Source organism: Herpailurus yagouaroundi, unplaced genomic scaffold, assembly GCF_014898765.1.
Source record: "Herpailurus yagouaroundi ecotype Mexico unplaced genomic scaffold, PumYag 166, whole genome shotgun sequence".
NCBI lineage: Eukaryota > Metazoa > Chordata > Mammalia > Carnivora > Felidae > Herpailurus > Herpailurus yagouaroundi.
In genome coordinates this window covers 19,396,144-19,420,311 of record NW_024412407.1, presented here as the reverse complement: position 1 = coordinate 19,420,311, position 24,168 = coordinate 19,396,144, and the positions used below count along the sequence as shown (strand labels likewise).

General features: G+C 37.7%; 1 protein-coding gene across 2 annotated transcripts in view; it reads right to left on the bottom strand.

Annotated features, from left to right (window-relative positions):
- LOC121038759 (chymotrypsinogen A-like) overlaps nt 1-22,291 on the bottom strand; it is a 23,765-nt gene extending 1,474 nt beyond the window's left edge. The window contains exons 1-7 of one of the 2 annotated variants that reach the window (XM_040488526.1): nt 22,161-22,291; nt 18,826-18,861; nt 17,314-17,538; nt 10,365-10,538; nt 8,776-9,043; nt 7,326-7,486; nt 1,073-1,171 (exon numbers count right to left, since the gene is read on the bottom strand). In XM_040488526.1, coding sequence (XP_040344460.1) covers nt 1,073-1,171; nt 7,326-7,486; nt 8,776-9,043; nt 10,365-10,538; nt 17,314-17,538; nt 18,826-18,861; nt 22,161-22,236 — 1,039 coding nt within the window. In that variant the 5' untranslated portion in view covers nt 22,237-22,291. The remainder of the gene's footprint in view (nt 1-1,072; nt 1,172-7,325; nt 7,487-8,775; nt 9,044-10,364; nt 10,539-17,313; nt 17,539-18,825; nt 18,862-22,160) is intronic. The other variant, XM_040488524.1, reaches the window with a different exon arrangement.
- Between the last annotated feature and the right edge of the window lie 1,877 nt (nt 22,292-24,168).

Here is a 24,168-nt window from a genome sequence, read left to right as displayed (position 1 = left end):
GGAAGGGAAGGGAAGGGAAGGGAAGGGAAGGGAAGGGAAGGGAAGGGGCCCACTTCATGTGGTTCTTTTATCTTTTGTACAGTCCCAAGAAAATAGAAAAATGACATCACTATACAGAAGGACAAAGGAAGTTTATACCCAAATCAGTTGCTGATAAAGCAAACAACACGTTTCAGTTTTTACACATTTAGTCTATATTCCATTGGTTTCATGGTGTTCTTATTCTTTTGACTTGACTTCACGTTTCAGTGTTGACACTGGAGGTTTCTTTTTCTTTTTTTTTTTTTTCCAACGTTTTTTATTTTTATTTTTGGGACAGAGAGAGACAGAGCATGAACGGGGGAGGGGCAGAGAGAGAGGGAGACACAGAATCGGAAACAGGCTCCAGGCTCTGAGCCATCAGCCCAGAGCCTGACGCGGGGCTTGAACTTACAGACCGCGAGATCGTGACCTGGCTGAGGTCGGACGCTTAACCAACTGCGCCACCCAGGCGCCCCGACACTGGAGGTTTCAACTGAAACTGCATTCTGACTTATTCTTTATTTTACTGGATATTTGTTAACTTGTTAACTTAGCTGTAGAATATGGAGGATGTGAGATCAGAGTCATGAGTTTGACCTATATGTAGACTATTTTCACATCATCTTTCCACCACTTACCATTCATACCAGCCTATGATTTCAGAAAAATGCATCACATCTTTGGAAATAGGCTCATGTCTTTAAGCAGAGGTTTTCACAGTAGCGGCCCCTATACTGTTGTGAAAGCAAGTATGTGTGCTTACAGTGCAGCTGGGGGAAAATTACATGTAAATGAGACACACAAATATTTACTAGGTACTAAAATCACTAGATGTTTTCTAACACAAGTTTTTACAAGTATCAGTGAACTAATACTAACGAATATGATGTCGTAAAACCCAAGTAGTCACTTTTAGATCCATTGTGGAAAAGACTTTTTCTACTATCATTCCTATTAAAAATACAGAATAATTAAAAATAAGTAAACAATATATTACTCTACAAATATTTGTTTGGATTCTAATCTTGGAAGAGGCAGTGAGTATACTCACGATATGGTTCAGTTACTCCCCATCCAGCAGTCATACATTTGGAAAGTAAATTTATTTTATCATATTTCCCTGGCAAACAGATTAGAGATACAAACTCTCCTAGAATGAGAAAAAGGCAAATATCATTTAGTCCATGGGATTGATATTATCTGTACTGTTTGCTCTTCAATGATAGCTCTGAAAGTAACCATTTTGATCTGACAGTACCCATTTTAACCCTGTAATTTAATAAATAAGACTTCCAGAAGATTCCATCTATTAATTACTCAGAAGGGATCACCTCAATTTACATGTTACCACTTTATTCCAGGTATTACCATATTTTCCTAGGACAACAGAAACACATGCCCCGCATAGAGGCATGCCCCGCATGGTTTCTTATCCACTAACCATTTTAAAAAATGCATCTGCCTTTTTGTTTACATGCCTTCAGGACATCACCTTGTTGAATATGAGATGACAGTGCAGAACAATGTAATTATCTTTTCTCTTCAGTGGTATTACATGAAGGATGGAGAAAAACCACATTTGTAGCAATTTAAACTTTTAAAGTATTTTTATAGCTAGTAAGTATCTTTGTGTCTATCTTCATAGGTATATTATAAAATAGATTGAGGGGCGCCTGGGTGGCGCAGTCGGTTAAGCGTCCGACTTCAGCCAGGTCATGATCTCGCGGTCCGTGAGTTCGAGCCCCGCGTGGGGCTCTGGGCTGATGGCTCGGAGCCTGGAGCCTGTTTTCAATTCTGTGTCTCCCTCTCTCTTTGCCCCTCCCCCGTTCATGCTCTGTCTCTCTCTGTCCCAAAAATAAATAAAAAACGTTGAAAAAAAAATAAAAAATAAAATAAAATAGATTGATATATGTTTAAACATTCACATTTTTTCTTATCACCAAAATTGGTATATATATGAAATACATTTGTATGTATTTGTATATATCATTACAAAATTCATAAATATTGTGGGTTTGTGTGTATATGTGTGTACACACACATAGTCTCTCTCTCTCTCTCTGAATTTGTCCCTGTGTTTGCTCTCCCATGCTGTTTGACTTCAATTTTATCCAGACTTTTACACACTTAAATGTTTCAACATATCTGCTGTCCTAGACCATTTATTTCAGTGGTTCTTTATTTTTACTGCTGTCTCTTAGTAAAATCACATAAAGCTCTGTAACTTGTTTTTTTTTCTTACTTTTCTCTCTATACACATGCCAACTGATTCCAAATCTTACGTTATGCTACTTTCATAGATATACTTATAATCATTGCTCAATCATATTGATTCCTGACATTTCCTTGAGCTAAAATATATTCCCTCTACCAACATATTTTTTAATCAGCCATTTTTTCTTATTCTGATTTTCTTCATTTACCAGATTATGGTCAAATCATCTATATCATTGCATATAGACCTATAATATATTTTTAGTAGTACACAGTATCAAATAGTGAATGTACTACAGTTTATTAAATCCCCTTGGCAAACATGTAGACTAATTTTTTTTCCCCTGAAAAACTGCACCAAGTGTCCTAGATTATCAGTCTGTGCATTAGTGTCAGTATTTGTGGAAAACAGAACTGCTGGACCAGGAGGCACACACTTTAGAAATTAACAGATATTGCGAAATTGCCTCATTTTTGGACCAAAAAAAAGAGGATGTATCGACTTATACTTAAGTATTCCTATGTCAGCAATCTTGAAAATAGTTATGCCCTAAATCTAGCAATTCTACTTCTGGGAAATTTATCTTAAGGCAATCCTAGAACTAGAAAAACACATACATAAGAATAGTCAATGCAGCATTAAATTTAAAAAAAAGAAACAAACTATTTATAAGAATTGTGAAAAGTCTACTATGTAGACATTAAAATTACATTTTAAAAGAAATTTTAATAATATGAAGCAACACTGATAATAAGTGAAAAACCAGGATAAAATTCTTATAATACGTATATTACAATTTTTTTTTTAATTTTTTTTTCAACGTTTATTTATTTTTGGGACAGAGAGAGACAGAGCATGAACGGGGGAGGGGCAGAGAGAGAGGGAGACACAGAATCGGAAACAGGCTCCAGGCTCTGAGCCATCAGCCCAGAGCCTGACGCGGGGCTCGAACTCACGGACTGCGAGATCGTGACCTGGCTGAAGTCGGACGCTTAACCGACTGCGCCACCCAGGCGCCCCTATTACAATTTTTTTAAGTACATATAGAGTTGTATAAAAACACAAGAAAGAAATAGGCCATAAATGGTCACATGATGGCCATGGTGAGGTGGTGAGGATGAAAATCATAGGTAGAAATTGTATTGTTTCTAATGGGAGAAAGGAGATTTCTCACTCTTACCGATGAACAGAAATGAATGGGTACAGATTAAATAAGCTAACCAAATACTTAAGGGGCAGAGGAGCACAAAGTTTCATGTTGATGTTGACACCAGGTGGTGTTGAGTGGAAGTCAAGATCCTTGGAGAACAAAATAAGGGGGAAATTTTCAAGGTCACCGAATTTCACCAATGGTCTTTTCTAGAGCACTGGTTCTCAACTTTGGCTGCACATGGAAATTTCCAGGAGAAGTTTATAAGATACTGATCTAGATTCAGCAAAATCCAGGATACAAGATCAACATACATAAGTCAATCACATTTAATGTAGAATTTAAAATTAAAAACAATACTATTGGGGCAACTGGGTGGCTCAGTCGGGTTAGTGTTGGACTTCACTTCAGGTCATGATCTCTTGGTCTGAGAGTTCGAGCCTCATGTCAGGCTCTGTGCTGACAGCTTTAGATCCTGGAGCCTGCTTCAGATTCTGTGTCTCCCTTTCTCTGCCCCTCCCCTGCTCATGCTCTGTCTCTCTCTCAAAAACAAAATAAACATTAAAAAATTTTTAAAAATTAAAAATAAAAACAATACATTTATAATCACTGTTTAGAAAATGCAATGCTTAGATATGCATATACTTAGCAAAACATATACTGGATCTGTGCACTGAAAATGGCAATATTCTATTGAAAGAAATCAAAGAAGACCTAAATAAGAGGAGAAATACACTGTGTTCATGAATTGACTCATCATAGTAAAGATGTCAGTTCTCCCCAAAGTGATCTATATAGACTTAATGTAATTCCTACCAAAATCACAGCAAGTGTCTTAGACAGAGATAAGCTTATTTTAAAATCTACATGGAAAAGTACAGGGCTTCGAATTGCTAAAACAGTCTTGAAAGAGAATAAATTAAGAGCAATCGCTTTTTAATATAAACCCTACTCTACAGCTACAGTAACCAGGGCAGTGTAGTACTGGAGAAGGGGAGAGACATAGACTGACAGAATAGAGATCTCAGAAATAGACCCATACAAACATGCTCAGCTGATTTTTCACAAAGGCACAAAAGCAACTGATTGGAGGAAAAACAGCCTCTTCAACAGATGTTGCTGCCACAATTGGACATCCTGGGGGAGGAAAAAGAACCTTGACCAAAACCTTAAACCTTATATAAAAATTAACTAAAAATGGATGGTGACGTTAAATGTAAAATACAAAAATTTTTAGAGACATAAGAAAAAATGTTCAGCATCTGGGGCTAGGCAAGGAGTTCTTTGGCTTGACACTGGAAGCAAAATCCATAAAAGGAAAATGAAGAAAGTGGACTTTAACAAAATTAAAATCTATGCTTGTGAAAGACCCTGTTAACAGGGTCTACAGACTGGGAGACAAGCTACAGACTGGAAGAAAACATTTGCTAACCATCTACCCGACAAAGCAGTAGTATTTAGAATATATAGAGAATTCTTAAACTCTACAATATGCAAAACAATCCAATTAGAAAACTGACAAAAGCTAGGGCACCTGAGTGGCTCAGTCAGTTGGGTGTCTGAGTGGCTCAGTCAGTTGGGTGTCTTGATTTCAACTCAGGTCATGATCCCAGGGTCATGGGATCGAACCTCATGTTAAGATTCTCTCTCTCTCTCTCTCTGTCTCTCTGTCTCTCTCCCTCTGCCCCTCCCCCGCCACATATAGGTACCCTCTCTCTCTCTTAAAAAAAAAAAAAAAAAAAATTGACCAAAGCTATGAAGAGACATTTCACTGAAGTGCTTTAAAAAAAAAAAAAAAAGGCAAAAATAGGCACATGGAGAGATGTTCAGTATCATTAGCTCTTAAGGAGATACAAATTAAAGTTATAGTAAGATATCACTATATACCTATTGGAATGCTTTTAAAAAATAGTGACAACAGCAAACGCTCACAAGGATGCTAAGAAACCAGATCACTCCTACATCTCTGGTGGGACATACAATGGTTCTACGACTCTAGAAAATAGTCTGGCAGTTTTGTATAAAACTGAAACCCAACTACCATATGACCCAGCGATGGCACTCATGGGCATTTATCCCACAGAAATGAAAATTCCTGCTCAATTTTCTTTACACAAAACCTATACACAAATGCTCACAGAAGATTTATCTGTAATATCTAAAAGCTGGAAAAAAGGTGTTCTTCAACAGATGAATGGTGAAACTTTGATGAATCCATATCTTGGAAAAGTACTCATCAATTAAAAAGAATGAACTATTGATACATGGACCAATATGAATAAATCTCCAGGGCATTACACAGAGTGAAAAAAACTAATCCCGAAGGTTTACATTCTGCATAATCGCATTTATATAACATTCTTGAAATGACAAAACTATAGAAACAGAACAGATTAGTGGTTTCCAGAGGTCTGGTGGGGAGGAGGAAGTGAGTATTGCTATAAAAAGGCAACAGTATCACTTGTGGTGGTAGAAATGTTCTGTATCAAAGTCAATACCCTGCAAGATGTTTCCATTGGTGAAAGCAGGGTAGAAAGAACATTGGTGTGTCTATTTCCTATAACTGCATGTGAATCTATAATTAATTGTCTCAACATAAAAACTCATTAGGGGTGCCTGGATGGCTCAGGTCATGATCTCACGGCTGGTGAGTTTGAGCCCCTCGCTTGACTCTGTGCTGACAGCTCAGAGCCTGGAGCCTGCTTCGGATTCTGTGTCTCCCGGTCTCTGCCCCTCCCCCTCTAGCACTCTGTCTCTCTCAAAAATAAAAACATTAAAAAAAATTTTTAAACATTTAATAAGCAAAATAAGAACAACAACAACAAAAATACTGATGCCAGGTCTCCTGGCCTACAGTTCTTTATAAGCAACCCAAGAGATTATAATGCATAGCCAAGAGTAAGCAGCACTGTTCTAGATGCTCTCTCACTGACTCAGTTACAAAAGCACTGAAAGCAAATGGTGGGCTGAACCATGACAGAGGTTTTGCAGGATGAATATGTTGAAAAGACATTAAAGAAGAAAGTGAGTCTATCGGCAGGGGAACAGCTGAAGAATGCAGAAACACAGGAGAGAGTTGGAAGAGAGAAGAAAAACTGTCCCAGAGCCCCAGGAATCCACGGAAAGGCATGGGTGTGAAAGTGGTGACTCTCCGCTTGCCCCCCCTCCCCAATTTACTTTCTCATTGAATGTAGACCCGTGTTAAGTTGGTAGGAGGGTGACTGTTCCTCCCTTTCTACAAATGATCAAGCTGAGGCTCAGAGAAGTTACATAACCTGCCCAAGATCACATGGCTGCTGTATGACAGAGCCAAGATGAACCATTCCTCCCAACACGTTCACATCAGCCTTGGCTTAAATAAACATTAAAAAAAATAACAAGATTTTACCAAGTCATAAAAGGGACAGAAAATTGCATATCTGATGGTTCAGACTCCTGTTTTAAGTATTTGGGTAAACCTTACCTAAAAGTGAGTCTCAGAATAAAGAGGACATGTTAAAAACATATTTCTTTGAAATTGTCTCTCAACTTCCATTAGGTAAAAACATACAAAAGCAGGGGCGCCTGGGTGGCTCAGTTGGTTGGGCGGCCGGCTACATCTCAGGTCATGATCTTGTAGTGAGTTTGAGCCCCGCATCGGGCTCTGTGCTGACAGCCTGGAGCCTGGAGCTGCTTCGGATCCTGTGTCTTCTTCTCTCTCTGCCCCTTCCCTGCTTGCGCTCTCTCTCAAAAGTAATCAACGTTTTAAAAAAAATTTGAAAACCATACAAAAGTAAACTGTTTAGGCACATGCTTCAGATTTTAGGGAGAGTAGCTTAGAATATAAGTTTTGAAATAATTATTGGCCCTCAAAAGTACGTATAGCACTTCTAAGCAAGATGGAAGATAAAAACTGTATGGCAAAGGCTCAAAATCTAAAGAAAAATGATCCATACTGACCTAGTTCAACAGGGTTCTCCAGACGCAGCAAAGACAGATCATCAGTAGGAGGGAACTGGGTGAAGCCAGGGTGAGTGTACACGGCTTTTACTGGTAGCAAATCACCGTTTCCTATGTTTGACAGGGAACTTCTTCCTATTACTAGGCCATCTGTGATGGTACTTGTCATAAGAAAAAGGAGTGGGGAAATAGATACCACTTTTAATGAGGTTATAATTTTTCAAAATTACTAAAAATATACTGTGTAACATTTCTAATCTATGTTAAAATCTTTGTCATTTTGAATTCTTAGAAAATGGGGGTTCTTATTAATTCATCCCTGAGAAAAAGTATCTACTTTCTGGCCTTCATAACATCAAACAAAAAAAAATTGATTTAGTATTGCTTGACAAGATTTATGATGACTCAGGGCAATGATTCCATGTATTATTATGATCATAATATTCCACATTATATGATATCCATATATAATGGTCACTGACACCTATTCTGTAAGTTATAGTTACTCTTCTCCCTGATACAATGTTTCTCAAAGAAATGTCTAAGAACTACAGGCATTAAATCTGGCATGAGCATTAAAAATGCAGAATCCCAGACATAACTCATCAAATCAAAATTCAGAATTAAGATTCTAAGATTCCATTTATAGTAAACTCCCCAGATAATTCTGTGCACATGAAAGTCTTAAAACTGCATTAACAAGGAGAATTTCTTGTGATTTCTCTCTATCAAAGGAGTGGGGGAATGGTAAAGAAAATGAGTTTTTGATTCGTTGAAGGTTCCTACTCACCAAGTTATTTGAGCAGGTACTTTTATAAAGCCTATCTTTGAGACACTGAAACACTAGATCTACTCATTTAACTGTCCATTGTGCAGCACTGTCAACCATATCACCACTTCTGGAAGAACAGTATTAAAAACATCAATCTAACACTTCTTTGAGGGAGGAGTTTTCAGATACCTCCACATCACATGGAGACCAAGATTCAGCTAAAATGTTTAAAAATGTTTCTTTTAGGGGACATTCGTTAAAATTCTTTAAAAGTAGGTATTTATTTTGAGAGTGGGTGTGATGATCAGTCATCAGAACAAGAAGGAAAGGGATTCACATTTGAGCAATGCCTGTGCTCTAGGCACAGTGCTAAGAAACCAATACAAAAATGTTAAGATATGATGTCCACTTTATAGATGAGGAAAGAGGGGGCACTGTTGTTACTTTTTAAATAAACTACACTTAGAGGCAGGAAGCACCTTCTGTAATTAACAGCTCTTGGTAGTAAATGCATTAGTGAAGCATGAGGTGTCATTGACCTAGTGTGCTCATTCGTTTGCATGATGGGGACTGTATCCTTGGGAGCTTACTGTTTCCTGGGATGCAAGGAGAGCAGGAGGATGCCCACCGTGGGCCCTCACACGGCTCCAGTGCCCCCTGCCCCACCCAGGCACACACCTAAAGTTACAGTGCGCTGCGGTCAGGACCCACTGCTTGGCGATCAGAGCACCTCCGCAGAAATGTTGTCCTTGGTGCTGCAGACTGACCAGCCAGGGCCACGACTTTGCAGGTGCTGCACGGCCACCAACCACCCTGGGCTCCCCCAGCCTAGTTGGCAGCACATTTGTGTTTCTCTTAGACCCTTGCATTAGAAATGGGTCAACACCAGGAATTCCACAGGTGTCTGGGGTTGGCTGTTTTCCAGGACTGGTTTCTACTGTTACCTCTGAGAAAAATAACAACAAAACATTAGACAGAGGTGTTTATTAAAATCTATTAAAATCTCAGAATGGAGGTGTTTATTTCTTTTGTAGGTCAAAAACCAGGATTCTTAGCAAGAGAGTAGATTCCTCTTTTCTTTCATTGTTCACAAAATGAGCAAAAAATCAATAAAGTCAACTAAAATATTAATATAGACAAATCAAATTGATTTTAAAAATATTATGCTTAATCATGAAATTGCTGGACATTGTTCTTTCTTTGGCATTATTTATGTTATCGCAGTATAACACATCTAGACATATCAAGACTTTATACTAAACGTATTCCAAGTGTGACTTATATATAAAGGAAAAGCATAAGGGAAATTTCTAGCAATGTGTTGACTTCATTCTCAGATTTAAAAAAAATCCACCAGGAAATTAAAAACAAGAGATTTTTCAAGTATATTCTGAAATATGAAGAAAATTTTCATGGCCTATAATTCGGGAATTGTAAGATATGCTCATTTGTTAAATTCTGTACTTGAGAAGGGCGCCTGGGTGGCTCAGTCGGTTGGGCGGCCGACTTCGGCTCAGGTCATGATCTCGCGGTCCATGAGTTCGAGCCCCTCATCGGGCTCTGTGCTGACAGCTCAGGGCCTGGAGCCTGTTTCAGATTCTGTGTCTCCCTCTCTCTCTGATCCTCCCCCGTTCATGCTCTGTCTCTCTCTGTCTCAAAAATAAATAAAAAAAAACCCGTTAAATTCTTTACTTGAGATTTCTTTGTTTACACCAGAAATCCATTCGTTCATTCATTCATTCATTTTTCGAGACAGCAAGAAACAACATGAGCAGGGGAGGGCAGAGACAGACAGACAGACAGACAGACAGAGAGAATATCTCCCCAAGCAAGGCTCCACACTGTCAGCACAGAGCCCAACACAGGGCTCCATCTCAGGAACCATGAGATCATGACCTGAGCCCAAATCAAGAGTCTGACGCTTAATGTACTGAGCCACGTAGGTGCCCGCCCCCCCACCCCCCCCCACCACTGGATTTTTAAAATAGCAACTGCCTTTTATGTTTATCATTATTTCTTAATCACACACACACACACACACACACACACACACACACACACACACCTGCACACACCCCAATTAACTATTTCCTCACATGATCTATATAAACTACCAAGGTCTTGTGCTTTAAGAAATGGTTTGAAATGACACTATGCTGTTTTGAGTATCAGAGAAGGTGACTACCAGGGAACCTATAAGCAGTGTTCCACAGGTTCTACTTTGATATATATGGTTCCTGTTTTAGTATTTTAAAATCATTACTTACCATTAATAGGCAATTGGGTCCCCATATTACTTTTTTGTGAATGCTTCTGAACTGTGTCTTCCAAAATGAGTTTAAAACCTCTTTCTCCCACGGACTGATCAGTCTTAAAGTTGATAGTCAGGTAAGCACCACTGGATATTAAGACAAATTCTTTCTTGGAGCCACATAGATGTGCTACAATATGAGATATATTCAATAATTAAAATAGTTCTTCTGGGCAGTAACATAGGTAAAAGAGGGCAAAAAGAAGACGTTAAATTCTGTACTGTTAATATTGGTAAAGGAATGATTATCGATAATGTGAGAACAAGATTTGTGGGATGGAATTCATGATTTGACTGCAGCAAAGGAAGGGTATAGATTTGAAAAGATCAAAGGCAAAAGACTGGGCTAGCATTTAATATGAAAATGATATAAAATTCTATGGTAATCTGTGATCATAAGAATGAGAAAGAGACTTGCTGGTGAAGGTAAATGGACAGAGAAACAAAAGTAATAGCAGACAACATTCTGGACTGAATGTTTGTGTCCCCCTCGCAAACTCGTAGGTTGAAATCCTAATCCCAAATGTGATGGTGTTGGGGAGGTAAGGTTTTCGGGAAGTGGTTATGTCATGAGTCTGGAGCCTTCATGAATGGAACTAGTACCCTTAGAATGGAGACCCAGAGAATCTCTCTTTTTTTTTTTTTTTTTTTTTTGCCATGTGAGGACAGAGCAAAAAGACAGCTATGGATTGGGAAGTAAGTTCTTACTAGACACCAAATCTTAGACTTCCAAGCCTCCAGAACTGTGAAAAATAAATGCTTGTAGTTTAAGCCATTCAGTTTACAGTATTTTTGTCATAGCAGCCCAAACTGGCTGAGACACACAGGCTGCCCAAACGCAGACTAATAATGATCCTTTCTTAATTCAGAAATTCAAAAGTTGTTGCAAAGGTGGTCCTGACAGTGATAGGACATCTATTGTAATTTAGCTGTACATGCTATAACTTAAGTTCTCTCAAGATAAAACAGTGATACACTATTGATGCACCTTTTTAAAGATAATGTTGTCTCACAAATCTGAGAAAGAAAGATAGGGAATAGGGGATAGTTAACCTCCACATCATTCTTATCTTCAAAGAATCCGTCTCATGAACTGGATTTGATGGGGAACTTTTGAGATACCCTATGTCAACAAACACTCCAGAAGTTTTAAAATAATGTAAATGGGAAAATACTACTGATTAAAAAAAAAGATTTGGAGGTGAGGGCAGTTGGGGAGAAGAGAGAGAAAACAAAATATAGGATTTCCAAAGTCATACGTCAGTGAAATCGTGTAGCTTAATGCTTAGAAGTACAGATACTATAACCAAACTGGTTTAGACTAGCTCTGCTATTTCCTAACCATGTGGCACTGGGCAATTTATTTAACCTCTCTGCCTCAATTTTTCCATCTGTATAATAGAGATAAAAATTATATTCAAATGGGATTGTATGAGTTGGTATTTGCAAAGTATTATAAGTGCTTTTAAATAAAAATAAACCTCACCAAAATCTTTCAGCAAATCATTAGACAGATGGTTGCTGAACATGTGGAGAAGGAATCCATGGTCATGAGAAGCCAGCATGGGATTCTTAACATGCCACATTCAAGTAACCTAATTTCATTTTTTTTTTGAAAGAGCTAATTAGACGATGGCTAAGGGGAAGGAGATAAACTTAATGAATCTTGATTGCAGTGAAGCACTTAATATAGCATCTTATGATATCCTTGTGAACAGATAAAAAATGTAAGTAGATAATTATATGGCTAGGAAGTTTCACAGTTGATTAAATAGATTAAATAACCATACAACGTTAACCTGCAGGGAAGGTCTTAATGGTGTGGATATGGCTCTATCCTTGATTCTGTCAAATACAGTATTCTGATTCATAACTTAGAAATATAACACATTTATAAAAGGTGTAGTTTTTTTTTAATGTTTATTTATTTTTGAGACAGAGAGAGACAGAGCATGAACAGGGGAGGGGCAGAGAGAGAGGGAGACACAGAATCTGAAACAGGCTCCAGGCTCCGAGCTGTCAGCACAGAGCCCGACGCGGGGCTCAAACCCACGGACCGTGAGATCATGACCTGAGCCGAAGTTGGATGCTTAACTGACCAAGCCACCCAGGCGCCCCTAAAATGTGTAGTTTTAAAATGGGTGCCTGGATGAAAAGGGAATAGTGTCAATATGTAATCTTGGAGACTATTTAGTTCAATCTTTCATCTGACTGTGAGTCCTTGCTAAAATAACCCTGAACATGTGATTACTCACCTGGAAGATATGATGTAGAACTTACGAGCATTTTCTCTTTTTGAACGCTTCTAATTGCTAGACTGTTCTTCCTCACGTTGGATCAAAAAACATCAATGTAACAGTTTCTTCCTGGTTCGTGTAGTACCCAAGAATATAAGTGTTTGAATCAGAGTGCTGGGTTTTGAATCCCATTGTCTCTACTTATTAGTTATGCCACTGGAAACAAGTTACTTAATCATTTTGAGACTCGGTTTCTTTATATTCTTTATATTTATACTTAACCTACCTCTGCAGGATGGTTAAGAAAATTGAGACAGTTGTAAGTTCGTAGGACCACGCCTGAATAATGGTAAATATTCAATAACTATTAGGTATCATCAATCAGAACAAATTTCATATATGGCCTGAGAGTCTCTATGAGAATTCCATAACTACTTGAAAGGAAGACTTATGATCCTTCTGTCTTCTCCAAGGTAAACACTTCTAAGCACCCACACCCTTCAGCATCCTGGTCATTGTTCTCTATGTTTGTTTCAGTGTTCCCGTTTGTCAGTGTTCCTTAAACACTTGACTAATGTTACTATTTAATAACCAGAATGGCAGGGCAACAGCCAGGCATATTAGACACTGACCATGAAGATTTGTGAGACTGAGCTAGTGCATGCCTGCTAAGTGCCAACACCAAATTTAATGCAAGGGAACGAATTCCCTTTACTTATAATCCTTTACTAACACTGCACCGAAATTTTGTCATTTGACATCTCTAAAATTTTTATTGCAAACATCCTGCTTTCTAAATCACCACCTCCTATCTATCCAACTTATCAGTGTTTCTCTACTATAATTGTTTGATTTCACCATGACCTTCTAGCCATCAATCCCACAAACTTTCTAAATCTAACAGCCTCCAAGAAAGAGATTTTGCTGTAAAGAGAAGCAGAGAAATGGGGTAATATAGAAATTTCTTGTTCAATTTTATTTAAAATGATGGGTAATACTAGAACATGTTTGAAACTGATGAGAGTGGTAGAGAAGATCAATGATGTCCAAGAAAGAGTCACTTGAGGAAATCTGTTAAGGAGCTGGTAAGTCTCAAATCTTCATCTCTAGCCCAATCTTTTCCTCTAGCTCCAGAGTTCTACCTTTAGCTACCAACTCAACCAGGACGTTGCCAACTCAACCAGGATGTATTATGCCATTAAGAATGTAACATGGCACAAACAGCTATCTCCCCATGAATCTATTTCTTCCTCTAGTATTCCCCATCTCTGTAAATGCCACCATCTCTAACCTCTCACTCCAGAGTAATCCTTGATTTGCACATTTAATTTCATATGCAATTCACACAGAAATCCTATTAGTTCTGTCTCCAGATCTGTCCACTTCACTTGCACTCCACAGTTGCCATCCTCTTATAAGGCACCATCTATCTATTGTCTAAAACAGATAAAATAGAACATTCTGCAATGATGGAACATTCTGAATGAGGGATGTCCACTATTACATGCAACAATGAGCACTTAAACATGGCTAATACCACCCTTTATTTAACTAATTTAAAAAAACAACGTGAACTGGACAGTGCAGATGTAGAATAACACAAGAGCCTCATAACTTTAGATATTCACCCTGTCACTCTAAAACTCACTCCCAATCCAGCAGCAGGAGCATTCTTCAAATTACTCCCTTGTCAAAAATCTTTAATGACCTCCCATTGGATTGGAACAAAATCCAAACTCATTACCATAGCCTGAGCTGCACAGTGGCAAGGCCTTCAGCCCACCTCATTCCTGTCTGTCCTCACTCAGTCTCCAATCACTCTGACCTCTGACAGTTCCCCAATTTACCAAGCTTTTCCCAAATTCAAGGTCATTTTCTCACCAACTTTTTTTTCATCAAATATTTACTAAATGTTGGGTAGTACTCTACCCAGATGCTGGAGATACAGTAATGAATATGAGACTAAGTCCTGCTCTCAGGACATTTCATTCTGGTGGAAGGAGACAGATTATAAATAAATGAATACTTTGCTAGGTCTTGATAAATGCCAAGAAGAAGACAGAGGAGGCCTACTTACATCATGTGATAGAGGCCTTAGATGAGGTAACATGTGAACAGATACCTAAATGAACTGAAGACATGTACCCTTCCTCTGCAACTTAACTCCTTCAGATTACTTCTGACAATCAATAATTATTTGATTATTGTTTATTGTTATCTCAAATTATCATCTTCTTATTTATCGTCTGTCTTTCCAAGAGAAGATGGCAGAGATCATTTCTGACTTGTTCACCATTGTGTCTCCAGTGTGCCTAACGTATTAGGAAATGCTTAGTAATGAATGAATTTAACCTGTACATTTAATGTAGTATTTACTAGTTACGGATATCTTACATTCATGGGGTAGGTAAATGAAAGAAGACCGGTGAAACTTTTGATAATATATTTTCACTAAGATATTATAAAAGCATTGCAATGGAAACCATTTGGATGCTACGTACCACTCCATTTACACTTACACAAATAACTAAAACCTGGTGAATTCTACTTAGGTAAACAGATTTATTAAGAAAAGACAGGGGCGCCTGGGTGGCGCAGTCGGTTAAGCGTCCGACTTCAGCCAGGTCACGATCTCGCGGTCCGTGAGTTCGAGCCCCGCGTCAGGCTCTGGGCTGATGGCTCAGAGCCTGGAGCCTGTTTCCGATTCTGTGTCTCCCTCTCTCTCTGCCCCTCCCCCGTTCATCCTCTGTCTCTCTCTGTCCCAAAAATAAATAAACGTTGAAAAAAAAAAAAGAAAAGACAATATGGTTCCATTTCATCTGGGAGATTGGCAATGGGGTTCTATGTTCACTAGTTTGAAAATGATTACATAAATTGTATGCTTTGTGGAAATAAATTATATAAATATATAAAATTGTATTAAATAAAATTGTATTAACTATCAAACGAATTGTGGCTTCCTTACTTTTTATAGAGAGTTATAGAACTAATAATAAAAATATGAGTAGCCTTATTTATAATCATTTGACATTTCTGAATTTTTTATTTATCAGAAATTTTAAAGAGGAATAGGACTGCTAGACTGAAAATACTAAAGAATAAGAAAGAGAAAAGTAGCCCCTGACATTCAGAAATGGGTTTGGTGGGGGCACCTGGGTGGCTCAGTTGGTTAAGTGTCTGACTTTGGTTCAGGTCATGATCTCATGGTTTGTGGGTTTGAGCCCCATGTAGGGCTCTGTGCTGACAGCTCAGAGCCTGGAGCCTGCTTCAAATTCTGTGTCTCCCTCTCTTTCTGACCCTCCCTCACTCATACTCCTGCTCACTCTCTCTTTCTCTCTCTCTCAAAAATAAACATAAAAAAAAAAGACATGGGCTTGGCACTCACAACTAGACCATGTTGTTCTGCTGTTAGACATAAACATTCTCACAGAACATCAACATCAGATAGGACTCTCTGAATCTATGATAAAGTGTGACAAAACACAAGGTTGTGTGCAACCACCAAAATACCAAACATTGACTTCTCTTGGCTAAAATGAGGGCTTGCCACTTCTTTGCCAAGTGCAGTTTTACCCTTGTTCGAGTCAGGCCTCCCTATGATTGACATGCCTGTCATAAAATTACTGTACTTCTTAACAGCAACCAATCTTGAGCCAAGTCTACTTCCTTAGACCCTCTCCAAAACCACCTAACCAAAGCCCAAATCCCATACTAGGTTCTTTCTAACTCTCTCTGAGATACCCCACGGTGTGATCCGGGGTCTTTGGCTGTAGGACATTGGTGAGAGTTAAGGTTACAAGGTCTGATGCTATAGATACCTTATATTAATCTCAAGGAGAACTGATATGTTTTATCTGCCTCCTGCCCCCCACCACATTAGTGGCTTGAAATTCTTTGATAGGAAGTAAATTTACTGTTAAGAAAAAGTTAGGTACCTTTAGAATTTCAAAGCAAATTGCTGAGCTTGCTGGTGTTATAAATCAAATGATATCACATTAGAGATCAAGGTCCCAGAAAAAGGTAGTATCAAAACTTTCCTCTTGCTCTTTGGGATAGGTGGATTGTAATGGCATCCTGAGGAGAACTTATTGGAGACTGAAGAAGGTGATACAGTATTGGATTATAAAATCTTTGGAAAAGTTTTCTTCTATGACTCGGTCTGAGAGCAGGACATTGCCTGACATTCAAGTGTGATGGACACCATGTGGTCAATAAACCTCTGAAGATTATTCAAGCTAATTGGACTTTTTTGCCTTTTATATTTACCCTGTGTCTAAAAAGGGCCACTCTTACTGTGAGGATGAAACCTGAGTAAACAAATTTTCAAAAAGTTACCTAAAAATGCAGTACAGTAATTGAACCTCTTAAAATACAGGACTTCCGGAGAAAAAAACAGAATCAGAGCACCCCCTAATGGTAAAATGAGACAGGAATCAGATAAAATCAGGAAGAGCTAGCGTTACAGGTAAAGATCCAGGGAGTCCAGTGGTCTCAAGCTCATCCCATTGTGCTCAATTAATACTTCTTTGGGATTCTGATGAAGGATCTCATGAAAAATCACTGACAACAAATTACATGTTTCCTAAGGCAAATGTAGGTCATGTTTTCCACATATATGCATTATATAAATGCCACTTAATGTAGGCCATTGAAGAAAGATCAGTTTACCAAGTAATCTTGACTGCTGATCTGGTCCATCATAAATACTGACATAATCCCACTCACAGTTCCAAGATTCTTCTGTTGTAAAGTCTTTAATCACTGCCTTCATTTTATTTCCTGATGCGGAATAAAAAATCCAAGTGCAGTTCAGCATGTTGGGATAAATGTGAGGATAATTGGGAGATGTGATCTCAGTAGAACTAACTGAGATCAAATCCAATACTGGACATCCTGAGGCAAAATAAATAAATAAATAAATAAAATATTTAACACAATAATCAAAGAGTAGAGTTATTTTCTGAGTCTAGTTGTAATGACAACCAGGTCATTACAACCTAAACTGCAGTGTACTTTAATTTCTGTCATTCCTCCTTCATACCCACAGTTCCAAATGACTTTTGTTTTGAAAAACTGACTTCTCCAGAAGCAGGCAGACTGAACTCATTTGACTTCAGTTCACAAACTGTGAACCACTAAACCATCCACCATCTACAGTTCAGTGTAGTTTTGTTGCTTATATTTAATACACAATCTTACTTAATGTTCACAATCAGGAGAAATAGATTTTATAATCTTTAGTCCACAGATAAGTGATCTATCACTTTGATATGCAATAGATATGTCCTGAGACTTGTAGGACTTCCCCAGATTTGTAACTACCACAGCAATATTTCATTTCCCACACAGTGCAGGAAAAGATAACTTCGACACCACAAAGTGGGAACGGAGAACAAGGGAAGCAGGTTGAGAAGTTGATCTGGGTACTCAGTTAGATTGAATTCCTGAATAAATTATGTGCTCCTAAAGTTCAGCCTCACAGCATGTACAATTCAAGTGCAAACATTTACTAGTTAGGGAAACTCAGGTAGTGTTCAGATAGCTGAAATATAGAAATTAAGATTCACAAGGGCTAAGGGGCTACACCAAAAAGAGAACTGAAGAAGTCAGTGACGTTTGGGGCCTACTCCAAACGTTATAGGTATCATCCAACCTAAAATTAATTACATCCAAAAACTGATTTACTTCATCAATAATCTTAACATCTCAGTTTCATTCTGCAATGGTCCAGCAAAGAAAAACAGCAAAAATATATATGCAATCCAAAAGACATAAAATATATGGAAAGAATGGCAATGAATAGACTTCAAACAGCTACGAGGATTCCATAGACAAAACAGATGGGTTTCTCACCTATTAATTGAATAAGGTGCTACCTCCTCACCCTCAGTTCCCTAATGTGCCCCAGGTCTCCACTACCCTCAAAATTTGACATAAGGATCGCTTCTCGGCCTTTTGGCTAAGATCAAGTGCAAAATTTGACCTAAGGAGATTAATACAAATACACATTTTACTATAAAGTGACTAGAATCAGGCCACAAATACCTGAAAGTGTTTGACAAGTCAAAGTACACTTCTTACTAAATTGTGTTTAGCGGCAGTCATTTTCCACTCTATTTTCACAATATCATATAACCAAAGCAAGTCAGCTGGATTCCTTATCTACTTTTATGGTCTTACCTTGATCATTAACTTTAATTTTTCCTTTCACGGAATCTAGAATAAGAGAATACTCAGCATCAATGCATCCAACTAAATATTTTATATTCCTTTATTCTTCTGAATATAAAAGTGATACATGAACCTTCCAAAAAATTTCAAAATACAGAGTCCAAAGAAGATAAAAAATCTCTTGTAGTACCATCCAGTAAGTAACCAATACTCATATTTTAACAAATCTGGCAAAGTCTTTCCTATGGTATATATACAATATTTTATTTTATTTTATTTTATTTTTTCTTATTTAAAAAAAATTTTTTTTTTCCAACGTTTATTTATTTTTGGGACAGAGAGAGACAGAGCATGAACGGGGGAGGGGCAGAGAGAGAGAGAGAGACACAGAATCGGAAACAGGCTCCAGGCTCCGAGCCATCAGCCCAGAGCCTGACGCGGGGCTCGAACTCACGGACCGCGAGATCGCGACCTGGCTGAAGTCGGACGCTTAACCGACTGCGCCACCCAGGCGCCCCATAATATTTTAAAAAGTTGTATGCCACTTTACGCCATTAAAACCATTTTCCTCCACTTAATTTATTGTGACTATTTTTCCATACTAAATATTTCACATAAATTTTAATGATTCTATATTTTTGATCCACATAGATGTAACATCATTTGTACCAATGTATTTTAATTTGTAATTTCAAAATATGAAAGGTGAGTCAGATCTTTAAAAACTACACACGGGGTATACATTTTGTTGTCATTGAAAAATGTCTACACTAAAGGTTTTCTATGTTTATCTGAACACATAAGTTGAATGTATGTAATAATGGGCTCCTGAGTTGACACCTACCCATACACTGGTTCTCAGCCAGGAGGATTCCCATTAGTAAACGGATGCATTTCTTACTCATTCACTGGATATGGAGCTACCTCCTTACCCTCTTCTCCCTAATTGGCCCCAGCTGAAATGTCATTTCCTTTACTCAAACAATTGTTGCACACTATTTACTAGGCACGGTTGTAGGTTTTGGAAATAACCATAGTGGGGTATGTTTGGCGGCACTGAGGAACAGCAAGAACGGTGGTATGCTAGTGCAGAGTGAGCATAGGGGAAAATGATAGAAGAAGTGAAGGAGGTGGCTGAGATCCAAATTATATAGCATCTTGTAGACCACTCTAAGGACTTTGAATGAGCTGGGAAAACATTGGAGGATTATAAGCAGAGGAGTAACATGACAATCTGAATTATTCATTTTAAAATAGTCATTCTAGGGGCGCCTGGGTGGTGCAGTCGGTTAAGCGTCCGACTTCAGCCAGGTCACGATCTCACGGTCCGTGAGTTCGAGCCCCGCATCGGGCTCTGGGCTGATGGCTCAGAGCCTGGAGCCTGTTTCCGATTCTGTGTCTCCCTCTCTCTCTGCCCCTCCCCCGTTCATGCTCTGTCTCTCTCTGTCCCAAAAATAAATAAACGTTGAAAAAAAAATTAAAAAAAAAAATAGTCATTCTAGCTGTTATGAGTAAAACAGACTAAACAAAGACTTGTATCAGGATGCTACGGTAGAACTGCTCAGAACTACTTGCTAGAAAGCTCACAGATTAACTATACACAATATGGGATATGAGAAGATAAGTCAAGAACGACCAATATCCTTACCTCAAACAATTAATTAATAAATGGGAGTTGTCATCCACTGAGATGGGAAATATTGGTGAAGGAAGGAATCTGGAGTCAGGGTAAGAAATTCAGAGTTCAATTTTGGTCACATTAAATTTGAAATGCTTATTAGATATCCAAGTGGAAAGGGAGGTGATTGGTGATACAGTGCTGGAGGTCAAAAATAAAAAAGAATTTGGGACTACATTTGGGAGTTATTTGTGCACTGATGGTATTGAAATCTAGGAATTGGGTGAGGTCACTAAGGAGTGAGTACAGGTAAAGAAGAAATGAGAGTCCAAGACTGGGTCCAGGGACACCTCTACCTTTAGTGGTAGAGAAAACGAAGAGCAACCAGCCAAGAGACGCTGAAGGAGACCAGTGAGGTAAGACAACAGCCAGAGAGTGGTTTCCTTCAGGCCAAGACAAATAGATTCCAAAAGGAAGGTGAGCTTATCTGGGCCAAATGCTGTTGGGGCTGAGAAGGAACTGTTGGATCTGGACGTGGGGATGTCATTAGTAACTTTGCTAAGTCCAATGCCTGTGGAATGGTAACAAAGAAAGCCCTATGGGAATGGATTTAAGAAAAAAATGAGAGAGCAAAAGAGGAGACAGTAAGTAGAAATAAATTTTATGGCTTTTGTGATAAGAGAACAAACAAACCTTAAGTTTTCCTACAATTCTATTACCAAACTAAACAAGATCCCTCCATTGTATATTATTTTTGCATATCATATTTTTCCTTCAAAACAGTACAGTTCTTTCTTCACTCTATACTGTATGATTATTTGATTCCTGACTATCTCCTCCACTAGACTATAAACTCTACTAGGGCAGAGACTGTTACCAGACTAAATTAAATACTTTTAGTAGAAATGTGTCTCCAATTGTATTCCAATTACATTTTTTAATGAGTATAAATTGATTAATCTCTTATTAAAAGTTTATTTATTTTAGAGAGAAAGAGAGGAGGCGGAGGGGCAGAGAGAGAATGGAGACAGAGTCCCAAGCAGGCTCCACACTGAGTGTGGAGCCCCACTCAGGGCTCAGTCTCATGAACTGTGAGATCATGACCTGAGCCAAAATCAAGAGTCAGATGCTTAACTGACTCAGCCACCCAGGTGCACCTAAATTGATTAATCTTAAGGATGGAAGCAATTCTAATAACTTCCAAGTTGCAAATGTTTTCTCCATGATACCCAATTTCTATGATTTGCAATAGTTCTAGATTAATAGTTCCGATTTTTCATAATGTTATCGGTGTCTTCACCCAAACCATGGGAATGTAGGCCAAAGTATATTTTTAAATAATCTGACTGAAATGAAAAACAATAAATTGCTGTTGATATTAGCACATTAAGGAAATTAATTTCAAAAGAGAAAAACTTTCTGAAACTTTAATGCTAAGGAAAAAGTTTCCTACTATATTTTTATAATCACCTAAATATCCAGAAAAATAGACAAAATTCTTGGGTGCTATAAGAAAAAAATGATAAATCTGATTGATATTATACTTTATAGAGGTTTAGCTGGAGGCCTCCACAAATTGCAGAAGTCATACTTTAAACACTGTCTTTTCTTCTCCCTTAAAGCTGAGTAATAGAGAATTCAATCTATTTAATGACAGATTTTTCCTAATAAAGCACAAAACAAACAAAAATATATTCATAAACATATATGAAAGCAATAGACTTACCAGGAATATGAAAAGAATATCTCAAAGAAAATTCTTCCAACCCCAAACTGACATTGTATGTGAAAATCAACATCATTAGAGGACCACGAGATTTTAATGAAGGTGAATTTCCTGCACATAATTTTCCTGGCCCAAAATAAAGAAAAAAACAAAGAAGCATACAAAAACTTACTATTCATCAAAGCAAAGGTTATTGAACAAAGTAGGAGAAAAACAACCCTGTTTTTGAAATTACAAATTTATACCGTATGCACTCCCAAGAATATAAAAATGAGAAAATTAAGCAGAATAAAACCCAGTTAGAATAGAAAGAAAGATGTTCCAGATTCCTGGAATCTAAGCAGTTCTAAGGAAGGGGTCCTAAACCAAACAAAACACAGGACTCAGTTCTTACAATGTCTGGAAATAACCTAGATAGATCTCTCTTTTTTTTTTTTTTTTTTAAGTTTGTGGGTTTTGTTTGTTTGTTTTTTTTTTAATTTTTAAGTAATCTCTACACCTAATGTGAGGCTCGAACTCACAACCCCGTGATCAAGAGTTGCATGCTCCATTGACTGAGCCAGCCAGGTGCCACTAGGTAGATCTCTTTAAAGTGTTCATAGCAGCACTCTCAACAATAGCCAAATTATGGAAAGAGCCTAAATGTCCATCAACTGATGAATGGATAAAGAAATTGTGGTTTATATACACTATGGAATACTACGTGGCAATGAGAAAAAATGAAATATGGCCTTTTGTAGCAACGTGGATGGAACTGGAGAGTGTGATGCTAAGTGAAATAAGCCATACAGAGAAAGACAGATACCATATGGTTTCACTCTTATGTGGATCCTGAGAAACGTAACAGGAACCCATGGGGGAGGGGAAGGAAAAAAAAAAAAAGAGGTTGGAGTGGGAGAGAGCCAAAGTATAAGAGACTGTTGAGAACTGAGAACAAACTAAGGGTTGATGGGGGGTGGGAGGGAGGAGAGGGTGGGTGATGGGTATTGAGGAGGGCACCTTTTGGGATGAGCACTGGGTATTGTATGGAAACCAATTTGACAATAAATTTCATATATAAATAAAAAAAAAGAAAAAAAAATAAACCAGGTGGAAATAATACTATAAGTAATAAAAAAAAAACTAAAGTGATGTATTATAAAAGAAGATGACGTGGTCTAGCTAAGTCCTCAGGGAACTATATATCTATATCTAGGGAACTATATCTATAGCATAGCTAAATGAGTAAGAGGCAAGATGTAGCAATTAGCATGCTTCCCATGACAAACCATTTCTAAGTGATCATATGTAGTATTTTCTGAAACATTCTAACAAAGGTAGTTTGCTCTAAACACTCAATAGTATCAAAGTTTCAAGTCAACAATTCTAAGAATTAAGCTTTTCACTATAACAGAGAAACTCTGCCCTTTTTAGTAAACAGATGGCCATAGAATCAACTTCATTGTGTCAAGAAACAAAGTAAGAGATTTACTTCAGATTGCATAGTAACTGATATGAGAATATTCACTAACCTTTCTTATCTGTGAAAAGAGGCTAATGGTTAATCAGGGCTTTATGCTCTCAAGATCATGTGGATCCATAGTTTGTCATTTCTTGTAAAATGAGCAGAATAAAAATCAAAGCTTTGGAGATTCTGGTTTTAACTTGAAATTTAATCACAGCTGAGTGATCCAAAGATATTGGAGCCTATACATTTATTTTTACAGATTTGAAAAATTTTAATGCTGATTTGTTAAAATTCCCTACGTTATTTACCTTAAACTTTTTTCAGAGCTGTTGAAAATCTCAAGTTTGTTGTTTTAAATTTTGTTCCTATTGGGGTAGAGGTTTTTAATTTTATAGGAATTTATTGACAATTTCCTGTTTCTTCCATTGCTTTTATATGAGAAGGTCCTTCTCCATCAATAAATATTTACCCATTTTTTCTACTTTGTATGGCTTAAGAAAAATGCTTAACTCTTTTCAATCAGCTCTTGTACAAAATTATGAAAAATATAATTTATATTTT